This window comes from Heloderma suspectum, chromosome 1 (genome assembly GCF_057233095.1).
Source record: "Heloderma suspectum isolate Gila_16-S chromosome 1, 16-S_ref, whole genome shotgun sequence".
Lineage (NCBI taxonomy): Eukaryota > Metazoa > Chordata > Lepidosauria > Squamata > Helodermatidae > Heloderma > Heloderma suspectum.
The window spans coordinates 371,560,380-371,587,118 of record NC_139458.1 but is presented as its reverse complement, the minus strand read 5'-3'; the positions used below and the strand labels follow the sequence as shown (position 1 = coordinate 371,587,118).

At 40.9% G+C, this 26,739-nt stretch overlaps 1 protein-coding gene across 1 annotated transcript in view; it reads left to right on the top strand.

The window, feature by feature from the left end:
• Positions 1-26,456, top strand: part of AKT3 (AKT serine/threonine kinase 3) — a 232,442-nt gene extending 205,986 nt beyond the window's left edge. Inside the window, exons 12-15 of the mRNA XM_084828246.1 lie at positions 565-779; positions 2,985-3,072; positions 24,642-24,744; positions 25,975-26,456. Of these exons, the coding sequence (XP_084684372.1) occupies positions 565-779; positions 2,985-3,072; positions 24,642-24,744; positions 25,975-26,060 (492 nt within the window). The 3' untranslated portion in view covers positions 26,061-26,456. The remainder of the gene's footprint in view (positions 1-564; positions 780-2,984; positions 3,073-24,641; positions 24,745-25,974) is intronic.
• The last annotated feature ends 283 nt before the right edge of the window (positions 26,457-26,739 follow it).

Below are 26,739 nucleotides of genomic sequence, written 5' to 3'. Positions count from 1 at the left end.
TGCATATGGAGGAATCTCACTTGGCTCAATTGAGCTCTGTTTGCCCACACTCCACCCCACCAGGGTGAGTTCACAGGCGCACACTGGCTCTGCAAGGGGGGCATTAAGTTATATGGGAAGGGAAGTATATGAGTGCTTCCCATTTGCCATATGGGATACATGTACTTCTCTTCCAATATGACATATACTCATCTAGCCCTCTTATCTGTGTGTTATGCAAGTTATTCATGCACCAGAGATTAAAAACATCTGGATGAGAATGTGGGAAGAGCCTACAGACATAGCCTTCCCTTCAGTACCCCTTTGCACTACCTGCAGCCACACATATGTTCTCACCGTGGAAGCTGAGGATGAGGAAAGTTAGAAGGGCTCCTTCATGCACAGGCACTGTGACTGGGTTCAACTGGTTTGAGCCCTTGACTTCGAGAGATGAAATAAACAAAAAAATTAATAAGGCTCAAGCTACTTACAGTGGGAGCCTGTAAATGGATACACATACTAAAGTTACCTTTAAAGGAAAGGACATTTAGTATAAATGTTAGTACCTTTTTCTTGCTATTTTAGGTTTTGGAAGACAATGACTATGGTCGCGCAGTGGATTGGTGGGGTCTTGGAGTTGTCATGTATGAAATGATGTGTGGCAGGTTGCCATTCTACAACCAGGATCATGAAAAACTTTTTGAACTCATACTTATGGAGGATATAAAATTTCCTCGAACTCTCTCATCTGATGCAAAATCACTGCTTTCAGGTCTCCTGATAAAAGATCCAAATAAACGGTAAGTTTAAAAGAATACCAGTTATGCACAGATTTATATATTAATCTTAACATTTGTAGGGGAATGAGACAGAGTGAAACTAGAATTACTGCTTTCCAGAGCAATTGCTCATTAATTTTTATTTTCTTTTTTTTAGTTGCGATATTGTATAAATAGTTATATATTTTCTTTTTTTTTGTCGCGATATTGTTAAATAGTTAAATTTAACTCATAAAAATTTAAACACAATAATGAGCAATTGCTCCAGCTACAAAGAGGAAATCAGTAATTCACCCTTTCTGCACAAGGAACAGGAATTGAATAGTTTTGATCTTGTTAAGGGCTAATTCAGTAATTCATATCTCTGCTGAGCAAGAAACAATTACAGGGGCAGAAGCTACAAAAAGGATATTTCTAATTAAAGATACAGTAGCCAAGAAAAGCTTCAATGCTGGTTTGTTAGGCCACACTGGACATATTGGCACTTTGGGTTAAAATTTAGAAGTAATCACAATGCAGATCTTAAAAAACTGATGGGAGAACAGCATTGAAAACAGTGGAAAGTAACAGAGCTGGAAATAACGTCATCTGGATTATCTGGGAATAGTGAAGCACAACCAAATGAGATGGCATGAGATCCATTATTGGATCTCCCGCGTTTTAAAAAAGTAGCCTCTAAGGTTCTTGGATTGTGTGCACAGTAATGGGTTGGGGGAGTCCCCCCCCCCCCGATCAATTTCATGAATCAGATTGTCTCCTTAAAACTGCTATTTGGCTCTGGGGGAGAACACGCATCTCCATAGGTGTGCTTGTATGCTTTCTCCCTGAGGGACAAATAATATCACTTTCCCATGTAATGTCACACCTCTGATCTGGTTCTCCCCTCACCGACTGCATTTACCATTTAAAATAAATATGAGACTCCCATTGTCTCATCTAGTTGCCATCTGAGTGGACAAAGGCAATTCCAGATTAAGTAGTGCAGAAGCTACCTCAGAGGTTGGCTGTAACCTCTTGTCATACTCTTCAGAAATTGCACTCCTGATTAACATTCCATAGAACTGAAGGTTGGGGCTCGAAAAGGAACCTTAATAAGGCACATTTATTCATATGTTTGTTTGTTTGTTTGTTTAGATTTATATTGCCCTTCAAATATTAGAGTGACTTACAATAAAATATTAAAAGCACCATAAAATAATGAATGTATTAAAATAAGCTAAAAATGGCACATCTGTGTAGAGTAATTACAAGGGGGATAGGGCCTGATTTCATTTTAAGATGATCTCTGCCCCTGGCCTAATGTGAGAATGTTTACAGTGGTTATGTAAGCAGGATAGCCTAATTGTACTGAAGAGGAGAATATTGAAGCAGTGTGAAAGAAGGTGTTAGCTCTGGAGATTATTTTTTCAAAGGAAGTAGGGAAGGGGGAACATTAAAAGTAAATAAGAGAAATGTCATTATTACAAGAAGTAAAAGTAAGCATTGAAGATAGAAAATGTGGACAAGGTATCAATTTTGGGAGAAATCAGAAGGCATAATAAGAAATTTAAAAAACCAAAAGAATAGAAAGTTACACTATAGCCAATACAGAATGCTGTAGAAGAAGTAAACAAAAAATGTGTCCCTTAACTGTTGTGCTTCAGAATCTATGTTTCAGTTAGTAGATCTCTTTGTAGCTTGATAAGGGCTATGGCAGATGGAAGCACCAAGGCATATTTACTGCAGTCTCCATTTGCAAAACTGCTTTTTATCTTAAGAGCATCTTCAGGCAATAAGCTGCAAACAGAGCAGGGAGTGCAAGTACCTCATGTTTGCTTGTCTTGTGCATCTTGGTTTTGTGCAAAATACATACTTTGCATCTTCCAGGAAAAATATAAATTATGATAATCTATCTATGTGAGCCCTCCCTGCACTTCCAGACCAACTCATTTGAACTGCAGTCCCTGCCAATACAGGTGGGAGTACCTGAGCTACAAGCTGTGTTGGTGAAGTCACGTAAACTAGATGTGTGTGTTCTTAATTTTTAAAAACAATTCATTAGTCTCCCACTTGAAGGATGTATATGAAATTCTTAAGTAGCTTACCTGTCAAGTATCATGCTGTTTCATAGAATGGTTTTAAATTTTTGTGGAAATCAGCTGAAATTAAAATGTCTAGGTAAAAAGGGCATTCTGGGGTTTTTCTCTTTTGCTAATAAGATGTGTAATTTATACTTTCCCTCAACAGTCTTGGTGGAGGACCAGATGATGCTAAAGAAATTATGCGACACAGTTTCTTTGCTGGAGTAAACTGGCAAGATGTATATGATAAAAAGGTAGGTTTGAATGGGATAAAGCTGAATGCTTAAGGTTTCCTAATGATGTTACACATTTAGTTTTCAGCTGAGATTTAGAAAAATGTGAATATTGCTCCTAAAACATAATATTTTTTAATAGTTTGATAAGCTGGCAAAACCATAGTGCATGACCCACTTAAAATTAAGCACTTATTGCCTTTAGTTTCAATGGGAGTAACTCTCACCTACTGAAAACCTGACTTAAAAATGCTTAATTCTAGCTGGATCAGGAATGTACTTCATAATGATACATGCCCTAATCCAAGACAAAACTAATAAGTAATTTCGTACTTCTTTTGTAACCGTTATGGTTACCCTTAGACAGCTTGGTATGCAGGTAACCCTAGGTGGATGCAGAATTGTGTTCACAAATGGCCACTGTGTGTGAGAGATTAACCAGCCCAGTCTATGCACCATACAGGACAGGTTGGGGCTGGATGTAGTCCTTTCCATTGAATCATAGACTGACACTATTTAGAGTAACAAAAGTGGGCTACACATGCACAAGTATTTGGATGTGCTTATCAGCCAGAGTTTAGAAATTGGACCATTCTAATTATGGAATATCAGCTTCTTTTCCCTTCCTCCACTCTTGAATAAAATGCATTCCGACAATCTGTTTGTAGTACTTAATGAAATACTTGGACCCATATGTGTACCATTATTTCTGTCATAAAAATATATTTTACATTTTAAAAGGTATTTTTTATGATAGAAAGAATGTTATATGTGTATGAGCCCAAATATTTAATTCATCATCATCATCATTTAATTTATATGCCACTTTTCCTCAATAAGTGCCCAAAGTGGCTAACGAAACAGCAATACAACAACAAAAAATAGATTGTTATAGTAAGACCTCATTACAATCATAAACGCTCATTTCACTGATACGAACATAATAACATTTCAGATTAATTACAAAATAGGCAAAATCAAACATCGCAACACAATATCAATTATTATCTTTCAGTAGTGTGTGTAAGCCATAATTAGAATGGTCCAATTTCTAAACTCTGGCTGATAAGCCCATCTAAATACTTGTGCATGTGTAGCCCCAAAATTAAGTTCTACAGTTTACAAGGTAAAAATGTTTTTTGCTTGCTTTTTCCTCAAATGGTGGGATAGGAACTGTCTTTGTACAAATGTTCCATATTTTTTTACTTGTTATTTCTCTTTTGGAATTTATAAGGTAGTATAGCTCTTGAAAAACTCATGTGAGAGTCAAAAAGGAAGTCTGGTGTGGGGTATCTGTGTTACTGAAAAATCCTTTTTTTACAGTATCATGCTGTGGTTTGTTTCTTTAAGGGCATGTTTCTGTAATTTATCATGACACGAATTATTTTTAGTTCACCATTTTAATATTACATAAATATATTTCTGTAGAAATTATTACAGTTCCTTAAAACCTCTCAGGCAAACTTCCTTCTCTAGAAACTTCAGTACCTGTTTAAGTCTTTGAGGAATGTTTCCTGTTTCTTTCTGCCTTTCCCCAAACCTGCTTGGTCAGGCCCCCTGTAAGGCTAACAGTGGTATATTGCATCCTTCTTTGTATCAACTAAATATGGATGCCTCATGGAGTCTCATTAAGATGGTAACCCTCAAACTTTTCTTACATTAATGCATATCAACCTATAATAGCATTTACACATCATTTAATACCTATTTGGCTCTGACATACATGACATGAGCTAATAAAATAATGTCCACCCTTTCTGGAAAACATAAGAGGAAGGCAAAACTTTAGCAGCAGCTCTGCCTTGTTTCTCTGGAAACTTTTTCCTAGATCTAAGAATCAAAAGCATGTTGAATACTTTCTAATATTTCTACTAACAATGTTATGCATAGAAGGTAGTTTGTTTTTTTAAATAACCAACTAAGTTGCAATCCAAAGTTTCAACCAATTAACAATCCAAAGTATGTTTATTTAATGGTAGGTCCCACTATATTCAATTGATCTTACTCCCTAATGAGTGTGCATAGGAATGTGGCCTTAATGATCAATGTATAAAATAGAAATAAAAAGCAGAAGGTAAAATTTATGGTGAACCTATAGTAATATTTAGCAGTTAATTACCAGCTCCTTATGTGAAAACTACAGACAAGGGGAAAAGTAACGTTTTACCATTATGGTATCATTTGTGCTATGCAAATAGTTTGGCATTAGAATAAAAAACATACACATACACAATTTCTGTGACAGTGTGTAACTTCAGAAGTTCCACAAATCTCCCAAAATTATTAACTCTATTTAAAATAACTGTGTTACTTTACTGAAGTTACATCCATGCTCATGTAACATTTTCCCCATCCTCAGATGCTAAAACTGAAAGTAACTAAAAATATTAACTTGACTAAAAGTTAATATTTAATTTCTTATATTCTGAAATGCCCTCCTGAGATCTTTATAAAGAAAAGCAGTGACCACTGGAAGCCAGCATGGATTTGTCAAGAACAGTTCCTGCGAGACTAATATTATTTCATTTTTAGATTGGGTAGCTTCCTTAGTAGATTGTGGAAATGCTGTGGACATAATATATCTTGACTTCAGCAAGTCATTTGATGAAGTGCCCCATGATATCCTGATTACCGAACTAGTTATGTGTGGGCTGGATGGCACTACTATTAGGTTGATCCACAGCTGGCTGGAGAAACGTACTCAAGAGTGCTTATCAATGGTTCCTCATCAAACTGGAGGGAGGTATCAAGTGGGGTGCTGCAAGGTTTGGTCTTGGGCCCTTTACTTATCAACACCTTTTATTAATGGAGGAAGCAGTGGGGGGATGCTTATCAAATTTGCAGATAAACAAAATTGGGTAGGATAGCTAATAGAAGAAGACAGAAACAAAATTCAAAATGATCTTGATAGGTTAGAAAACTGGATAGAAAATAACAGAATGAAATTCAACAGAGACAAGTGCAAAGTTCTTCATTGAGAAAAAAGAAATCAAATGCACAGGTATAAGATACGGGATATGTGGCTTGGCAACAGTACATGTGAAAAGGGTCTTGGAGCTGTAGGCGATTACAAGCTGAATAAGAATCAGCTGTGTGATGTAGCTGAAAAAAAGGCAAATGAAATTTTAGGTTGCATCAATAGAAGTACAGTTTCAAAATCACTCTACTCTTCTGGTCAAACCTCACCTCAAATGCTGTGTCCAGTTCTGGATACCACAGTTTAAGAAGGATTCTGTTAAATTGGAATGAGTTCAGAGAAGGGCAACAAAAATGATCAGGGGATTAGAAGCTCATTATCATTAATTTATATGCTGCTTTTCCACAGAAAGTACTCAAAGGGTACACCACAACAGCAATACAAAAACAAGAAAGCATACCAGTACCTCAATTACAATAGTACATTATTAGTATATTACCAAACAATTAATTTTACTAATACTGATATAACATTTCAAACTAATTACAAAATAGGAAAAAATCAATCATTACTATGCAATATCAATTATTATTTATCAGCAATTTGTAAGTCAGAGCCAAATACACTAAAACGTTCCTCTGCATTGATGCATTAATAAACAATACAAATTGCAAACAGCTGCCCCAGGAGTACAAAGTGCAGAAAACAGCAACCAGATTTCTTACAGCCAGTAGCAGCTGATCTCACCCATGCTCTACTCTCTCATTCTGGTGCAGTTTTCAAGGCACAGTCCTATGTATGTATGTATGTATTTACAACATTTGTATACCGCTCCACATCTAAACAGATTCCAGAGTGGTGAACAACAAGAGATAACATGAACAAAAGATAAAAAGAAGAAACATGATATTAAGATTTTTTTTTAAAAAAAAAACAGAGTGCCAGCGTTAACTGAGGCTGGTTAACCAAGGAAAGCTTCCTGGAAAAGAGCTGTTTTCAGGAGACACCAAAAACCCAGTGTTGGTGCCTGCCTGACCTCCAGAGGCAGGGACTTCCATAGGACTGGAGCCACCTCACTAAAGGCTCTTTTCCGGATGGACTCCAGTTGGGCCATAGGTCCATGCAGAACCACCAGGAGCATACCCTCTGATGACCTCATTGATCGGGTAGGTTGGTAAGGGAGAAGGGGCTCTGGCAGGTATCCTGGGCCCAAGTTGTCTAGATCTTCAAATCTGGCCCAGTAACGGAAAGGCAGCCAATGCAGTTCCCTCAGCAAAGGAACTGCATGCTGAAAAGGGCCACTCCCTATAACAGCCAAGCTGCTGCGTTCTGCACTAATTCAAGCTTCCAGAGCAGCCTTAAGGGCAGCCCCACATAGAGGCATTGGAGTAATTCAGTCTTGAGCTAACTAGCATCTGGACCACTGTGGCCAAGCTATCCTTGTCCAGGAGAGGCTGTAGCTGGCAAACCAGCCGAAGCTGGTATAAGGCACTCCGAGCTGCAGCAGCCACTTAGGCCTCCAGTGGCAGTGATGGATCTAGGAGTACCCCCAGACTATGAACCTGATCTTTCAGGGGGAGTGCAACCCTATCCAGAACAAGCAATAAGCCTATCTCCTGGACCCGGGAACCATTCGCCCACAAGGCTTCTGTCTTGTCAGGATTCAGTTTCAGTTTATTGGCCTTCATCCAGCCCATTACTGCATGTAGGCACTGATCTGGGACTTGCACAGCCTCACCTGATTCAGATGTCACATGGAGATAGAGCTGTGTGTCATCAGCATACTGATTGCACTTGGCTCCAAGACCCCCAATGACTGCTCCCAGTGGCGTCATATAGATATTAAATAACATTGGGGACACGATGGCACCCTGTGAAACCCCGTAGCTCAATTGCCAAGGGGCTGAAGAATAGTCGCCCAATGTTACTCTCTGAAATCAATCCCGCAGGTAAGACCAGAACCACTGTAACACCTCCAATGCCCATCCCATGGAGTCGATTCAGGAGGATACCATGGTCGATGGTATCAAAAGCTGATGAGAGATTGAGTAGAGTTGCATTCCCCCTGTCCCTCTCTCAATAAAGGTCATCCGATGTCAGGGTGGAAAGTGAGCCGATAGAACCCCAGAGCAGTTCTGATTCTGAGGAGGATCAGCAATCCGTGGGAGAGGAGCCAGCTCATCCCTCACAGGCACAGCAGCTGGCAGAGATTCCTCCTGCCGGCATTCCTGAGATAGATAGTGACCCTGGCAATGAGAAAGTGCGGGAGGGGGGCTTGCTAGACGCTCGACACAGACGCAGGGAGTGACAAGCAATGGACGGCGTGGAAAGGAGGTGTAGGACCCGTTTGGCGCGCAAGCAACGGCTGCGTCCCGTGGACCCAAGGGAAAGAGGGAGGATCTCTCCCTAGCCCATAGGTTCAGGGTCTTCAAGTGATTCTCCTTCAAACAGGGATCAACTGCCTACCCGGAGCATAGGCTACTCTGCTGTTCATTGCTTAGTTGCTGGTGATTAGCATCTGAAAGAGTCATTAAGTTGTAAAAGCCTTGAAAAGAATCCTTTTGTCTGTGTCTTGAGTTGGCTATTGGAGTGTACTGAAAGAGGCCACTAGGGCGCTCCTGACATCCATCAGGGCTACCAAGGCTGATTCAGTCCTGTAACCAGGTCAAAACCAAGACTGTAATGGGTCTAGATAATCAGTATCCTTCAAGAGACTCTGCAGTTGTTCCACCACAACCATCTCCAGTACCTTCCCTAAGAAAGGGGTATTTGCACCTGGGCTGTAGTTGTCTAAAGCCATTGGATCCAGAGTGGGCTTCTTCAGGAGTAGTTGCACTGCTGCCTCTTTAAGGACAGCAGGAACCATCCCCTCCCACAGAGAAGTATTCACCACACCCCGGACCCACACAGTCAAAGAATCATAGAATAGTAGGGTTGGAAGGGGCCTACAAGGCCATCGAGTCCAACCCCCGTCATTTTATTAGATTTTATTAGCCAGGAGGGGCAAGGATCAAGAAGGCATGTGGTCAGTCGCAATGCTGCAAGCATTTTGTCCATGTCATCAGGCTGTAGCAACTGAAACTAATGCTACAAAATTGGGCAGATGGTGGTGTAAGACATCTCAACTGGAACTGTGCTAATAACAGCATCAAATTTGCTATGGAAATGAGTGATTTTGTCCTCAAAAGGTCACAGCGGGTCCTTGAGAGGACCAGGGCCCCATTTGTTGGGGAGAGTGGAAGGAGCTCCGCTGGACAGCTACTTGAGGATGCAATGGAGGCAGCAAAGTAAGCTTTCTTTGCTGCCCGCACTGCCACACAATAGGCATGATTATGTGCTCTAGAGCTTGCTCAGTCATCTTCACTTCAAGCCTTGTGCCATTTGCGCTCTAGCTGACATCCAGCCTGTTTCATTGACTGTAGCTCCCTAGTATACTAGGGAATAGAGCGGGCTCCACAGTGCTGGAGAGGGCACTCAGGTGCAATCAAGTTGATGGCCCTCCGCATCTCACTGTTCCACAGTCAGACAAGAGCCTTGGCTGGATTACCAGCTTTCTCCCCTGGAAAATCGCCAAGAGCTTTCAGAAACCAATTGGATTCCATCAGTCTCCTGGGGCAGACAAGCTGAATGGATCCCCTGCCCCTGCAGGAGGAAAGTAACGCTGTAAGTTCAAAGCTTACCAGGAAATGGGCTGAGCATGACAATGGGGTTACTTGGACACCCCTCCCCTCAGTTTTCAGATACTTATCTCAGAAAAGCAAAAACCAAATCAAAGGTATGCCCTACTTTGTGTTTGGGGCTGATGACAAACTGAGACAGCCCCATGATTGTCATGGAGGCCATGAAGTCCCAAGCTGGAACTCCAGAGACAGCCTCAGCATGGTAGTTGAACTCACCCAGAACCACTGTCCTGGGTTACTCCAATACCACACTTGAGACCACCTCCGCCAGTTCAGTCAGGGAGGATGTTAAGCAGCAGGCTGGGCAGTACACCAGTAGCATCCCCAATCTTTCTCTATGGCTCAGTATCAGGTGCAGCCGCTCAAGGCCCACTCCCAAGGTGGAGTGGTTTCCTGGTGAGGAAGATGGAGGTTCTGTAAACCACGGCAACTCTCTCTTCCCCCCATCCCTGGCCCTCCAGCCTATGTTCATGCTGCACCAAGTACCCAGGTAGACAGAGCTGAGTCAAGTCAACCCCACCCAGTTCACCCACCAAAGTCTCAGTAATACACACCAGATCGGCCTTCTCATCCATGATTAGGTCATGGATGAGTGTGGTCTTATTACAGATTGACCTGATGTTTAATAGCAACACTGCAAGACAGGAGGGCTCAGTGGATGAGCTACCGTGTACATGAGAGCTAGAGGAGGGAGGTAGAAGGGGAACAGTGAACAGTGTATACATTTCTGTGGCCCATTCTACTCTGATGTCCAGACCTCCTCCTCCTGCCATATCTCCTTCTGCCCCAAATTACTGGGAGAGAGGCACCATCTCCATGGAGCTCCGTATTTTCTAAATCCTTGCCACATCAGAACTTCCCATATGTTCTCAACACCCAGTCACAACTCAAACATTCAAGTTCAATAAAAAAACCCTCACATACTCCATTCAGCCAATCAATCATCTACAGCCAACCTGATACAATCACAGGTGATAACTTGTGGTCTAACCAGCCACTGGTCACATACAAGACATCAGGCTTGTCAACTCATCTCTCACCTGGAGTGTTACAAACACTTCCACCCACTGTCTCTCACCCAGAGGGAAATCCACTTCTAGCCACCACAGGCTCCCATCCTGGGCAGAAGAAGGAGTTCTAGCACATAAAGCCCCTACCCCTGTCTCTCACCCAGGGTGGGCAACTGTTGACGATATTTACTATCATCAAGAAACCCGCTGTTGACATCCAGGGAACCTCCCCCTGACGCAACAGGTATTAAAGTAAACAAGAAAACACAGAGGCAACGAGCAACCAAGGGTAGAGAGAGAGTGGCATCCTAAGTCCTATGAGGAAAGACTGAAGGAACTGGGTGTGTTTAGCCTTGAGAACAGAAAACTAAGGGGGATATGATAGCACTTTTCAAATACCTAAAGCAGAGGTGGGCAACTTTGGGGGGTCTGGGGTCCATTTCCACCCCAGGGGCCACCCCCCACAGGTGCCAAAAATGGGGGAGGGATCATTAAAAAAAATAAAACAAAATGGCATCCATACCTGCTACTGAGTCCCCAAAGGGTCAAAGGTAGCTTGCACATTTTGACCCTTTGGGAACTCCATAGCTGCTCTAGGTGCCATTTTGTTAGGGTTTTTTTTAAAAAGAATATATAAATTCTTTTTATATATTTCACCTGAATCTCAAGGGTGATAGGGGCCATACTTGGGGGCTGGGAGGACTTCATGCAGCCCGTGGGCCACATGTTGCCCACCCCTGATCTGAAGGATTGTCACAGAGAAGAGGTCTACAACCTGTTCTCTGTTGTCCAAGGCTGTAGGACATGAAATAATGGGCTTAAATTACACTAAGGCAGATTTGGGGAATATCAGGGAAAGCTTTGTAGTGGTCAGAGCAATCAGACTGGGTTGGGACAACATGCCGTGGCTCTTCACGTGTTATTTAACCCACAACGAGCCACGGCGCCCATGGGTGCCAGGATACATATACAACTCTCACTTGGGGCTGTCATGTCATGTGAACCCAGCGAGTGTGGTTTATGGAGGGGTAAAACACTTGCATAACCCTGAAACAGACCATGGGTTATTTGAGGGATGTTTAAGCCTCGCCTAATCCATGCTCACCAGGTTTGCACAACATGACAACCCTCAAGTGTTGGTTGCATATTCAAAATGGTAGCTGCACGTGCCACAGCCTGGGTTAAATAACGCACAGTGGGCTGTCATGTCATGTGAGCAGCCCAATGGAACCAACTGCCTAGGGAGGTGGTGGGCTCTAAGTGTTTTCTTGTGTTTTCTTGACTGAGGCTGAAATAAAAGATGAATAAGCAAAATCAAAATTATTATATTTTGGTAATTCCTGTTTTTAAACCATTAATATTTAATAGAATTACACAGTGTAGCTCTGTTGTGAAAATGTCTGTCAAAGAATGATACAAGAAAGGCCCTCCTATCTAGCCCAGCTTTTTCTGCACTAAGTGGGAGGCGGGGCTCATGAAATGCATAGCAAGAACCAAAGGGCTAGAGCTAATTTGGATAATTTCATGGGGTGGAATCTTGAGAACCTTGTGTGAGTGAAGCCAGGCCATGATAGATTTCTGATTCTGGAATTGATGGCATGTGAGAAAATATCATGAATTCTAGAAAATCTGTTTTTTATTTCTGGTTTGCTACTGGTTTAGCACATTATCCTCAGAATGGTGAGGTGTTCATTGAAACAAAGAGTGTTAGATTTTTCTTTAAAGAAAAACTGGGAATAAGGGAAATGTATTTCATGAAGTGATAATCAGACCTCTTAGGTTTTGTTTTCAATGGTACTTTTCACACTTTCAGAAAGTGAACCTGGGAACTGAAATTTATCTCAATTGGACATCGTGTATTAAAGCTTTCTGAAAAGGTTATGGTTTTCTGTTCATTGCTACTGTGTCTAATTCAAATAATCTTCACCCCCACTCTTAAACCTTGACTCCAACCACAGAAAGTGTAGGTGCCCAAATTTAGTACAAAATAGGGTTGTGTCACCTCCATTTTATGTGCTCGCTCATAAGATACCTGAGCTCCGGAGGGCGCAATCCTATGGGAATAAGCAGCTGCCTCCAAACATGGAGGCGACCACCTATCCAGTGCAGGGTGGGCAGAGCGCAGAGGAGATCTTCACCTCCACGATCCAGCTGCCCTGCATGTGCAGCTAAATGGCCAATTTCAGCTGTCTAGCCGCAGTGCCTCAGAGCTGGGGGGCCGGGGGGCTGGACAACACATAGGAAGCATCGTACCTGCCCTTCCGAGGTCCCCACCCACCCCCAGGAAGGTCCCCTTTCTTCCCAGTCTGCACTGCTCTTAGGAGTGCAGCGCTCAGGACGATCCATGAGGCAGTGGGGGTGGGGAGGCAGTTTTCTGGGAACCGAACAATCCTATGGCTGTCCAGCCACTGTCTAGCAGCCATAGAATAGCGCCCTTAAAGTATTTGCACGTTATATTAAATTTAATGTGATCTACCTTGCTTAGATTTTAGGTAAAACGTTGTGACCCTGAAAAACTTGCACAGCCGATCCACTGTTATCGGCTCGAGAGAAAGAGAGAGATTCTCTGTCTCTCAATCTCCCTTACGTTTTTATCCTGTCTTTCATTATGCCCAATATATGCCTTACATTTAGTCCAGCAGTGTTTCATGCACATTCAAGCATGCACTGGATCCTCGTGTATGGGAGATCTGTTTTGCACACATGTTGGGCCAATATTGGATGCTGCTCTTTGCAGCGAACTGAGCAGCCTGAAAAGGCAGGGCAGGAGGATCTGCTGGTACATATGCGTATGCAACACCTTGTTGCATACAAGCATCCCTTAACTGGGGATATGATATTAAGTCTCATGCATAAGTTTAGCCCAACACAGCTACAATTATACTGCAAGTATGTCAGGAATTTAAATTTCTTTCCTGAAAATAATAAAGGCGGGGATTTATAAAAACCCATGCATATGTGTGAAATGTTTCGGTGTGAGCACAGAGCGTCTGCTGATTTTCCTCTTTCAAAGGTAGCTCCTTGTGCCTCAACAGGAATTTTTCAGGGGCTGCCGCCAGCCAGAAGGAAGAGTAGACACGACCCCCACCCCCAGCGCAACTGTGCGTACAGAATTCCATATATGGCATTTGAGAATCCAGCCAAAGCTTTTGGTAACAAAGTAGTTTTGGAAACCTTATTTAAAGATCTTACTGCATTTTTTCAGCTCAGTCAAAGCTTTTATAAACCAGTGTTCAGGGGTGAAATTTCCAAAACAACGGCATTTTTAAACATCCGTTTTTTCAGTTCATAAAAGAGCTTCAGTTGGTTTTTTGCTCCTCATGAGATTTAAATGGCGAGAATTATAAACACATATTAAAACATGTTATTAACTAATTGAAAACTGTAAGCTAAAAATGCAGTTCCATATTTAACCCTCCAGCACCTGTGGGGTTGCGGTGGTCCCTAATAGCTGTTTGAAATATTTGTAGATTTTTAAAATTTATTTTTTAGCAAACCTGAACTACTGCATGTACTCCTGAACAATTATGGGATCAGTTGTCCCGTAGGGTTTCATATGTTCCTTTTCCATTAAAAAAAAAATTAACTTAAAAAGCTATCAGGTTCAAATTACTGCATTGGAATGAATGAGAAAGTGAAACTAACGAGTGCTTAAAATAATCCATGCTGTGCCCAGCAACTCTTCAAAATACCGCGTGGAAAATAACTTATTTTGCCTGTATCATGAACTCATTTTATTTTGTTTTATTTTGGTTATGCCACTTCAAGAACACTGAAATGATCGTTTTTCTGGTTTTGTACATTGTATCCTGCCCCCCTCCCCGGTGAATTCCTGCGTGTACCAGCATTACAAAGCACTAGAGGAGTACATTGGATTCCAGGAGTAAAAATTACCCTTGGGGGTTAATTCTGCTCCAAGTTGGCTTTATCTTGACTCAGGAATTAATACCCTATTGGTGCAAACTTGCAACACAGATTTCTTATTTGAAATGTTCTTTTGAAAAACACACACAACCCCATTAGGCTTCTGGGGTGTATTGTACCCCTTCTGTTACTTATTATGACCCCAGTATGTCACAAAAGGGGGTTTTGGTTTCTGTTTTGCTTTCTCTTCTCCTTCAAGGCTTCTGGATCACCCAGTGAAGTTTGTATAATCGGTGTGTTGGTGGGTTGTACTTTTCCCCAATCACATGTCAGAGGCTTGGTTGCCTCTAACGAAATAAATAGTTACTCTCTGCTCTATGTGTGTGCACTTCTTGTTTTAAAAAATTGAGTTAACGTTGTGGGGTGTAATGTACCCAAATAGTTTTTGTGTTATACTACATTTTTCAAATGTTATACCAATGTTTTATGTTCATTTTGAAATCAGATCCTATCTTTATTTCCAGCTAGGCCTTTAAATGGGTCCACTGGACCCCAGTAATAGATTGATATTGTCCAAATAAGTGGTGGAGGAGCGTTAGAATCTCACACAAAATTACTGAAAGTTCTATGCTGAATATTTGACTACATTATTTACTTTTAAAGTAGCAGTTAATTAAGGAAATAATTGAGAAAAAATATCTGTATAATTATTCACAAGATGAGCAATATAAACTATTTTATCAATGTGATTTATTATTGAATGGGATTTATTTTTCCATTTCTAACACAGATTCAAATTGTAAATGTGTATCTGGATTTTAATTTGAGCTGACTGTAGTGAAACGGCTTTTGTGGTGATTGCATTATTGGTTCAGTATACAAAACATTCAAGGTGCTTATTTTTAAGAATAATTGTTGGTCTGGGTTGTATTAATTCACAACTCTGGTGTTGATAATGGTGCTGTGAGTACTTGCTGTTTTAAAGCAGTTTTTGTGAAGTTGTTTGCTTCCCAGATTCCCAGTTGGCATTTGTAGGTTGTTTCCATGACATCCAAACCTCAGCACTTGGGTTTTTTTGTACCCCAAGTTAACCCATGGTTTGTTCTTGGGTTAACTTGGGGCTGTTTAATAACCCACAAATTGCTGCCAAATGCTGCCGTTACCAAAATGTGGGATTAGAGTGAGTGCTACTGACTGAGCCTGTCCCTCTTTGATCTAGTTTTGTTAATGTAGAAAGGGTTTTAATAGTTTGCTTACTTGGCTAATGGATGTTCAGAAGGACAGAGGGCCTGTCATGAAGCTGCTGTGCTTACATAGTTTATGCCTGTGATTGGGGCATGGCTGCAGATGAGTTGATCAAAGCTGAATAACATCCCTCCCCCAAATTCCTAAAATAATTACTGCTAGAAGCACCTTTGATCTGGGAGGCCTAGGGACATAAGTAATTAATAGCAATTTGGCTTCTTCTGCTCACTTTGGATAATTATGGATCTGTTGCTGCACATGGATTTTCAGTTTGTAGGGGTGGGATGACCAGATATGCTTTTCTCTAACTCCATTTGGTGAGTAGGCTTATGACATTTTTCAGATTTGGACACGGCAACCATTGTTCATACTTTTCCAGTACATGTATTCCTGAAGGCACTTCAGAGGGTGAAGCTGTGTAGATTGTACAGGCTGACTTAATGGCCTAATGCAGGGATGCGGAACCTCAGGCACGGGGGCCAAGCCCAGTCTTCTGGGGCTCCAAATCCAACCCACCATGGTTCCCCAGAAAGCCACCCCCCCTTTTCCTCGAGCACCAATTGTTTGGTGGGTTTTGTGCAGTTTTTTCTCCATTCTAAAAAGTTGGAATGCCTCTCCTAAGGCTTAGTGACTGGGAGTAAGAGCTTGAGGCTAAAACATGCTGGTATTTGGGGCCTCTCACCTCCTGCTTTTGGCCCCAGCCACCACTAGAATGCGGCCCCCAGGTGCCTTTCTGAAATGGAATTTGGCCCCTGGGCTGAAAGAGGTTCTGCACCCTAGCCTAACGGATGGGTCGCCATGAGCATTTTAATATTAATGCTTCCTATCCAGGATACTTATGAGTGGTAGTTTTATCTCTACATTCTTTAGACCGCTTTGTCCTTCTAGCTCATCATATGAAGCTATGTGCATTAAACAAAATCAGCAAATGTAGACAATCCCTTTAGTGTAAGATTCCTACCCAGTCAATTCACTGTGAAATAGTAAGCATAGATGGGCTTGGATCTAGTGGGCCACTTACGTGATTAGAGGGTGCTTCTGCTCATGCAAAAGGCGTGTCTCCCACCCCCACCTGCAACCCCTGAGCGCATTCCATGCCATCCTGCAGTGTGCCTTGACCCTCAGGAATGGCTTTGGTGGGATGCAAGGGACTATGCTAGGAAGAAGATGGCAGGAAAGTCCCATTGTGCAGGTGCATCCAAGCCTTGACTATGTTTTGCCATATGGCACTTCAGAGATTCAGAAACCTGAAATCCTGGAAGAGTTGCAGCATTATATTCCAACTGTTGCAACAACTGTTAGTTGTTAGTTTAGGAACTAAGCTATCCTCAGTGTTTTTATGTGAAATTATCCTCTGCACGAAATGTGTGGGATATATAAAACAACCATACTTTTTTAATTCTTAAAAGAAGCCAAAGTCTCTGTATCAGAGGTAGGCAACATGATGCCTGAGGGTGCTCCCACCTGGTGCCCCTACCCCAGGTGCCCTAGTCCTCCAACTTTTTAAAAAGTTTAACACATTTTCTTACCAGCTGCAGGTTCAAAGGAGTTATTTAGTGTGTTGGGGCTCAGACCCCACTTCCGCCCTGTACTCAGTCTTTTGGGCAGGTAACTTGTCCTTTGTGACTAGACATGCCGCTCATGGCAGCCATTTTGTCTCAAATTGCCAAATGTGCCCACAGATCAAAAATAGTTGCCTACCCCCGCTCTGTATTGAGCATCATACATTTAAAAAATGATTTGTATTTGGGGTCACATAAAATCCCAGTGCCCTAAAACTTCTTTGATTTTCTAGGAGCATTTTTCACTGAATAAAGAAACAGAACAGACAGGGTAATAAAATCAGCATACAATTCTCATTAGAGAACATGGAAACTAAGAAGGAACACCTGTTTATTAAACAATTTTTTAATTGTTAGGTATTGAGTGTCCTTACACAACTCTAATTCTAGATGTTCATCTCTTCCTTATGTATATTATTTTAACTCTATTTTTCATGATGCCACTTTAGACGGAATATTATTAGGAAGGGGTTTCTTACTGCATTTCTCTTATTTTCTTCTGGAGGTGGTGTTGAAGTCCCATGTGCTGGTTCCTCATTTCTTGACAAGAGTTCTTCAGAAGCTGGTAATGTTTTTAGAGGTTTTTCCTCTAAAATTGGGTGATTTGTTTTGACAGTATCCATACATTTTTGTCACCAAAGGAATATTTTACAGGATGTAAAATGTACAGTTAACTTCAAAAACAAAAAAGCAGTAGACCAAGACTACAAAGGTGCCAAAAGTGCAACTGAGAATTGCTCATGCCACTCCTCTGCCCTATTGTATACTTGGAGCAAAAGAATCTGCACGAAGGAACCATCACCACAGGCACCCAAGGTGGTGGGTGGAGGGAAACTGAGGATTGTGGACTAAGTCATGGAAGTGCACTATCCAGAGGTTTTGTTAGGAAGAAGACACCATGGTGATAGCTGGAATGGTGGAAATGGAAATAAATGTCACCTCTCAGAGATGTAGTTACTCTTGGCCACCTCAGACATGTTATAAAAAATTGCTTAATTGCATGTAATAGCCTAATCCCATATACGTTTACTCAGAAGTAAGTCCCATTTTCTTCACTGGGACTTACTTCCAAGTAAGTGTTCCTAGGAGTACATAAGGCTATTTTTCACTTGCTATATTGCAAGTGTATTTTGTTACTATAAATTACTACGGTATATTTTGAGTGTGAAAAATACAACCTGGGTGAACAGTTTCATATCTTAGATGTTGTATTTGGCAGCAGTGCAAAGATAATTTCATTTTGCTATTTTCTTTTTCCCAAGATTATTTGACTTGAACTAATGAATATTGCTAACAGGCATTAAAATACTTAAGGTTGTGTCCAATGGTGGCTTTGCAGTAATGGAGAGCACTTCTGCTTGTGCAAAGCAGGCACCCAGTTTTTGCCAACACCGCCCTCCCCCGGAAGCTCCTCTAAAAACTGCTCCTGAGGGTTGGGGAAGCTTCTAGAAGAGTACGGATATGGCACAGAGGGGCCTATGCTAGTGCAAAGCTACCACTGCTTACCACACCTTAGCTCCCAGTCTAGAGATCTTCATGGGTATTTGAATAGCTTTATATGGTACATGATCCCAAACTTGGTCAACCAAGTAGAAACCTTCCTATATGGATGCCATATAGGTTTTGGAGTAGACCAAAAATTAGACTTTGGGTTGAAATAACTTTTTTCAATTATGCAAGTTGCATGGCTGACATATATATGTAATTTTAATGACTACCCATTTATTCCCCTTTATTTCTATTTCTGTAAATAAGATGAAAAAATGATATTATTATACCAAGTCATGCTGAGAATTCCTGTCACGATGGCCTTCTATTTTTTCAAAGAGATTGGTGAATGCTCTCCTACTACAGATGTGTAGCTGATCTGCTCTTCAGAATGCCTTTCATATTTAATTTTTACATCATATGTTGAACAATTTTTTAGAGAAGTATAAAATTTGCATTGATTCTAAAGGCCTCAATCCAGTTAAGATCACTTGTGAACAAGCCCTGTTGAAACCAATGGAACAAGTGAGTCATGACTAACAATGCAAGTCTATACATCTCTACTCAGAAGTAGCCCTCATTGAGTTCAATGGGACTTACTCCCAGGTAAGTGTGTACAGGATAACAGTCTAAGGTTGCAATCCTAAACACACTTATTAGGAAGTAAGCCCCATTAAACACAGTGGGACTTACTTCTGAATAACTATGCATGTTGTTGTTGTTGTTCAGTCGTTAAGTCGTGTCCAACTTTTCGTGACCCCATGGATCATAGCATGCCAGGCCTTCCTGTCCTCCGCTCTCTCCCGGACTGTGCTCAAGTTCATATTCATTGCATCGGTGATGCTATCTAGCCATCTCATCCTCTGCTGTCCCCTTCTCCTTTTGCCTTCAGTCTTTCCCAGCATCAGGGTCTTTTCCAGAGAGTTTTCTCTTCGCATTAGGTGGCCAAAATATTTGAGCTTCAGCTTCAGTATCTGTCCTTCCAATGAGCACTCAGGGTTGATTTCCTTTAGGATGGACTGATTGGACCTCCTTGCAGTCCAAGGGACTCGTAAGAGTCTTCTCCAGCACCACAGTTCAGAAGCAGCTATGCATAGGTTTGCACTATTAGTCATCATGACTAGTTTTAGCTAGGTAAGGGCTATTGTTCCCTCTTTTTTTCTTTAATAACCTTAACTTACCATAATACTTGGGAACTTTTACTAGGACTAATCATCAATGGGAATTTCCTGTCTCTCCCTAATTGATACATTTATTCTGCTGCAATAATTACTGTTCAGTTTTATAGTATATTTCCTTGAGCATGATAGAGGATAAGCTTTGAAAAACAAAATGCTAAAGTTAAAGAAAAAGAAAAGCAAGTATTGGTCCAGGGCCCCAAGAAACATATGGACTCATGCCATATGCGAGACCATTTTTGATACTGAGGTCAGTTTCAAAAGCTGTTTGTGATATAGTAGGACAGTTTGGGGGTCTGCTCTTCAAGAATAAAAATGTGAAATCATCTTGCTGAATGCATGCATGCCCGCAAGCCTACATGAAGTAGCTCTTCCGAAGCCAACATTAAAAAGAAAAGAGTGTGAGTTTGTTTAGAAGACTAACCTCCACCTACAGAAGTAATGTACCTTTGATTACAAGATATTGGGCCAGGCCATTACCATTATTCCCTGCTTGTGAACACCCGAGGCATCTGCTGCTGGAAACAGCGACGATCAAGCAGCTGTGGGTAGTAACCCATGGTGAGCTGCGGCATGTGCCAAATGGCATTTTGCATATTCAACCCCCGACTGGTTATGCAAAAGTTAAACAACCCTTGCATAACCCTACAACAGACCATGGGTCAAAGGCTGAATATGCAAAATGCCGGCTGCGCTCACCATGACATAAACAACCCATGTGGGCTGTTTGTTCATGCGAACCGGCCCTGTGCTGTGCCGGACTAAAGGGGATTAAGTTTGATCCAGCAGCAAAGCATCTTCTTGAGATGGGGGCACTGGGATGCAAGCCTATTTGGAAGTCATATCTTCTGACTTCCTTGCAGTCAGGTTGGTTGCAGTCATATAGTTGTAGATAAAGGTACTTTGCTCATGCACAGTGGCATTCACTTTTTTATGTATTGTATGTTCCAAGTCTAAGCCCCGCCATAAACACATAAGCCCCGTCAGGTCATGCCTGGTTTGCTCATTCTTTTGTGACACACAAATATATGTCATTAAGCAGAGAAGTGGAAAATTTGTTTAAAAGTTCTAATCTAAAATATGTCACCTCAGTGAATGGGGGAGTGAGGAATGGCTATATTTGTGGACTGTGTCTTCCCTAGTGAATTATTTTATGGATTAAGGCTACAGCTTTGAAAATTGATTTATTAACAATCTATGATGTTAGGAAAACTATGTTAGGGCTTGAACTTGACAAAAAGTTGGGATTGCAATTCCAGAGGATAGCATATTCTGCAATGGAAATTAGAATTTTTTAAATACCGTACTAGTATATTGAAAAAGATTGTTCAGTAGTTCTCCTGTGGGTGTGCTTGAGAGAGAACTAAATCCAAGCTCAACAGAAAGGAATTGACCAAATCAGTATGGCTTCAATGAGACTTTGACCTGGGTTTGCTCAGGGCCCCTGATGGAGCATAAAATCTGGCAGCCACCTGTATAGGCCCCTTGTGGAGGCACACACAGCACCACATGATCCCTGCCACATTACAAGTCTACTGGTTGGTCTGTACACACCTGCAGGCAATTGTGTGTCTACAAGCATCTGAACCAAATGAAATTTGTATTCAATATGAACAATAGTAATAACAGCTTAATTCAGACTATGGCTTGGGTAGAAGATTGATGGGTCATGAATTGCTGTCAAATATTGGATGGGGTTTTTCATATTCTAAATATTAGTTGCAGTAGCTTGATTCAGACATAACTTTCATAGTGCTGTAGCTCAAGTGCTCCCTCCTCCTCTCACACCTCCAACTTCAGCAAGGTCTTCCTGGTTTATTAAACCAGTTTCCCGTTATGTCCAAACTGAGAAAGTGGTTTAAATGATCCCTACAAACCAAGATTGCAAACAGGGTGCTGGTTTGCAATCCTGGTTTATGGAGAGCACTTAAACCACATTTTCCTGGTTCGGACATTATGAGAGACTGGTTTCACACACAAGGAAGTCACTGCTGAAGATGGGGGTGTGAGGGGAGGAGGGATGGTTTGTTGGGGCAGGAATGTTATGTCTGAACTGAGTGTGTTTAAGCCATTTATTTCAATGGATGCATGCTTGACACTGTTAGAGTTTATGGCATTCATGATTATGTACTCGCTTTCATTTTTAGCTGTTTAGTGTAACTTGTTATTTTTGGGTTGGAGTACAATGCCTTTTAAATAATTACAGTTATTTTTACGATTTGTAAAATACTTAACACTTTTAGTATTGCATCACTAGATACCTCTGTGTTCCACACCTATCCTTTATGGGATTCCTCCCAGAGCTGTCCTATATACCTACAATCCCACATTCTTTCTGTTGCTACTCAACTATGTTCATACCAAAACACACGTAGGTTAAAAGGAGCTAGTTGTCGTTAGAAAATGGAAATAATATAATTTTACCAAGTAAATTGAGACACATTGGGTTTGTTGATATTCTTTTGCAGTAACTCTTACCTATGTTGCTGTAACTAGGACTTTAAGTATAAGCGGACATTAATTTATAATGTTTGTAAGTGCAACAAATTGTTATTCATGATGGGATTAAGTAAATGTTTGCCATTCAAAGACAGATTGGTTGGGGTACTTATCCATTGCTTTAGTGTGTACAATGTTCCCACCTGTAAAAAAGCAGCAAAATAATTTTCTGAAGGAGGAAGCGTAATGTGAAGGGATACCTTGCTTCTCTATGTCCCATTAAGAGAGTGGGGACTACAAACATGCCCAAAGATGCTGCTGCTAGTAAAAGTAGTAGTAATGTATAGTACAACTGATTAGATACAATCCTAGAATGTAGGAGTCCCCCAGGTTTCTTGGAACTGGAAGTCTGGATAGTATTAACTTCATGCAGGATATGGTTTTGATTAATGTGAAATAGAGATTGCTGAGCCATTGGTCTAACGCAGAACAGTTCTTTCTATGCTAAGTAAAGTTATGCATATTCTGAATCTACAAAAATATATATAAGAACTGAAGTGTGTGACATGGACTGAGGAAAGGTAGGGAAGCAAATGATAGATGTCAAGCAACCACAGGGTTAGATCCAGATTTAGGCATGTGGTACTGGGCTGGTGGAAGTGGACTACACCACCCCTCCTCCCTATGGCAGCTTCTCCAGACCCCTGAAAATGCTACGCAGTGAGTCAGGGGACTTTGTTGAATGGGGTGAGTTGTAATGTGGGGGTGGGGTATAGGAGATGCCAGAAAACGGCGGAGACACTTTCTGTGAGTGGAGCCCTTCCCTCAATGGAAGGCAGATGTTGGATCTAGCCTACACTGTTTTTCCAGCTTGAACTGGAATTTTATTCATGAGAATAACATTTCTTTAACAGTGCAATCCTATATATGTTTATTCAAACATAAGTCCCAGGAAACTGAGTATAGGACTGCAGGCTAAATCAGTATCCCTTTCTAAGTGGAATAGGTGGGTCAAATAGAGATTATATTAATTGTTTTAATGCATCACAATGCATTTTGAAACCTTACAGCCTAAACACATAGGGTAGGATCCAACAGTGCCCTACCACTGGTGGCCAACACTGCCACTGCCATTCCTGGTGCATGCACAGCCAATGCCTGCAGCAGTGCGCACACATCCTCTGCCACCAGCAGCAGTGAAGTAGCACTTCCAGGGGCAAGCCCCCAAATATCAGCCACATGTGCACTGGGAACCGGCGGAGCTGGCCACCAGTGGTAGGGCACCAAAGATCCTACCCATTTGTCCCAGCCACCTTGGAGTGGGGCAGCAATTATATATGTATATATATTTAATTGGCCAGCCCATTGCTTAGAACATTGCAGACAATTCTGTGGAACTACACAATTCTGCTGGTGTTCAGAATTAAACTGTGAAACAAATTTGCAGAATATTGGTTTGATTAGTTGATGAAATAAATATTTGCTATAACATATAATTGGATGTTTTTCAATTTTTAAAAATCCTGTGTGTTGAATGAAATTCTGTGCTTTTCCAGTGTAGCTCTGGAATTGGCCTTTATCTTTATAGTGGAGGTACATTACAAATCAACTGACTGGGACAATATTACTGTGGGAGTGCTTTTAAGCATTTTAAGCAGCTGCCAAGACCACAGTGCCCTGGTAGTGCCTACCACACGGACACCTCCCTTTAAATCCTCCCCATGGTGGCCAACTGCAACTGTGACCTGCCATTTTAATTTCCCACAGTGCCCCGCAGTGATGCGAAGTCAGACACTGCAGAGCATTATAGGAAATTAAAATGGCGGCTTCTAACTTCCCTCAGAACAGGAGAGGCCCATCAGAGGGCACCTTGCCCAGAGGCTCCTCAAACCTGAAGGCATTGTCTTGACCAGGACAATGTACAACAAAATAGTAAAGCATCAGTATAAAATTACAACTGAAAAAAACATAAAGCAGAACAGCAGCTTTTTCTTTTTGCATTTTTCTTTTTCCAAGTTTCAAAAGCTGGAATAGCAAACATGACTTGCCAGAAGTTCATTTCTGAATTGACTTTCAATCTAGGATCGTTGTGGTGCCAGCTATTTTAACTACTGGACCATAAGATCTTCATTTATTCCCTATATGTCCTGCTTTTAATTGGTTGTGTTCACATTCATTAATGCATTTTTTCTTCCCCACTCCTTCAGCTTGTCCCTCCTTTTAAACCTCAAGTGACATCTGAGACAGACACCAGATATTTTGATGAAGAGTTTACTGCTCAAACTATTACAATAACACCACCTGAAAAATGTACGTATCTCAGTAGTAGTTAATTATAGCTATACAGGGACTCCAGTGGATGTATATATTTTATTATGAAACACAAATACATGCAAAATACCTATTTGATGCCAGCAAAGAAACAATAATGTGTGGTTTGCAACGTTTGTATTCAGTGTTCGCATGAGCAGAAGGCAGCTCACACAACCAACCTGCCCCTCCTTTTCCTTTCCCCCAAACCCTCCCCAGCAGGTTGAGGGACCCTCTTGAACAGTGGGGGCTGTAGAGGGAGTGAGCAATTTCCTGAAATTGGGTGTAAGGATCTTGCTCCCATGAGACCTCTGCTGGTGCAATAGTCCCCTGCCTGATTTTGGGTGATTCCCCCACTGCAGCCCCATACGACACAACCCCCACTGTTCAGTGTACTCACATTTTCGGATTAATGACATACTGGTAATCCACTAGAGCAATTCAGGATCTCTTCCCCCAGACCTTTTTCATAGTTGCTAATAATCGCAGTTCTAGTAAAAGTGAATGCGGAAAGCCCCAAATACTTGGGCAATCATTTCAACAGAATATTTAACATACTTGATTACAAGCATCTGTTTGAAGCAAGACATTTGCTATGCATTTTGTTGACTCTCAGCCAATAGTAGAGCACCTTGTAAGGTGCGTATTTGCATGTCACAGAACAGTTCTGATAGTACTCTTTCTCTGTTCTTGATAGATGTCAAACATAACAATTTAGTCCATTTTGTTTAAAGGTCCAATAAATAAAGCAAATAAAGTAGTCTTCAGCTTTACAAGAACTCTGCTAAAGATATTGGTGATCATGTACACAACATTTTCACTTTACATTTTCAGGTCAATTGTTTTATGAATTTAATTGACATTCCCTATTTGAAATGTATACACAAATCCTTTGAAAATAAAAAATTGAAAGATACAGTCTACAGTGTTGGACTGTGATCTCTTACATTGTTTATGTAACATCATAATTTATTTAGTCTAACTAGAGAAAACACATCATCTTCCTGTAGCTTCTAGTATTTGTTGATAATTATATGCTGTACTGAAAGGAATATTAAGATCTTGTTCTGCATGCACAGCTCCACTGAAACAGTGACCTTTTATTTTTTTTACTATGTATGGTAATACTAAAATATATACAGAATTCCATATATAAAAGTTAACACTAAAATATTATGAAATGCACAGGAAAATGATTGTTCTAAGTACCTTTAAACTTCATTTCCACAGATGATGAAGATGGCATGGATTGCATGGATAATGAAAGACGACCACATTTCCCTCAGTTTTCCTATTCTGCAAGTGGACGGGAATAGCTCGTTGTTTTGTTCTGCTGCTTCACAGTCATATTAGATTTATCACTGAAAATGATTCCTGAACATCACCACCAGTACTTGCTATTATTTAGAATAGCAGAGCACTTTCAGAGATCATTCCAAATTGAACAAGTTCCCTTCCTGACCAATCAGCCTCTTTGATTTATCTGCATGACATTTTATATTGGTCTAAGGTCCCCTGCTGTTACTGCTGTTCACTGTTTCAGCATGAAAGTAACAGTAAGAAGCAGTCCAAAAATATTGTGATGTTAGATGACAAATTCTCAATGATGCATTTTGTGCACAGCTGGCTATCATTTTCTTGCCTTCTCAGAGCAGAGGCTAAAGGACATGTTGGTCTGAGAAGTATTCCTCATTACTTCTAGAAGACAAATCAAAATTCAAATAAAAATGACAGTTTACAATGTTTTCACACATCTATTTGAGCTGGACAGAACCAGGAAGCGTAGAAGGTGGTGGTGTACATATGCAAAATGGTGTACATATGCATTTTGGTAGGCATATCATCACTTGAATCAGACTTGTCATTAATATCTGGATGAAAACATTCAGGAGAAGGACTTATAATTGTTAATATATATATATAAATATATATATATATATAAATATATATATATAATTTTTTAATTACTGTTGGATACTACACAAGAAGCAAAAA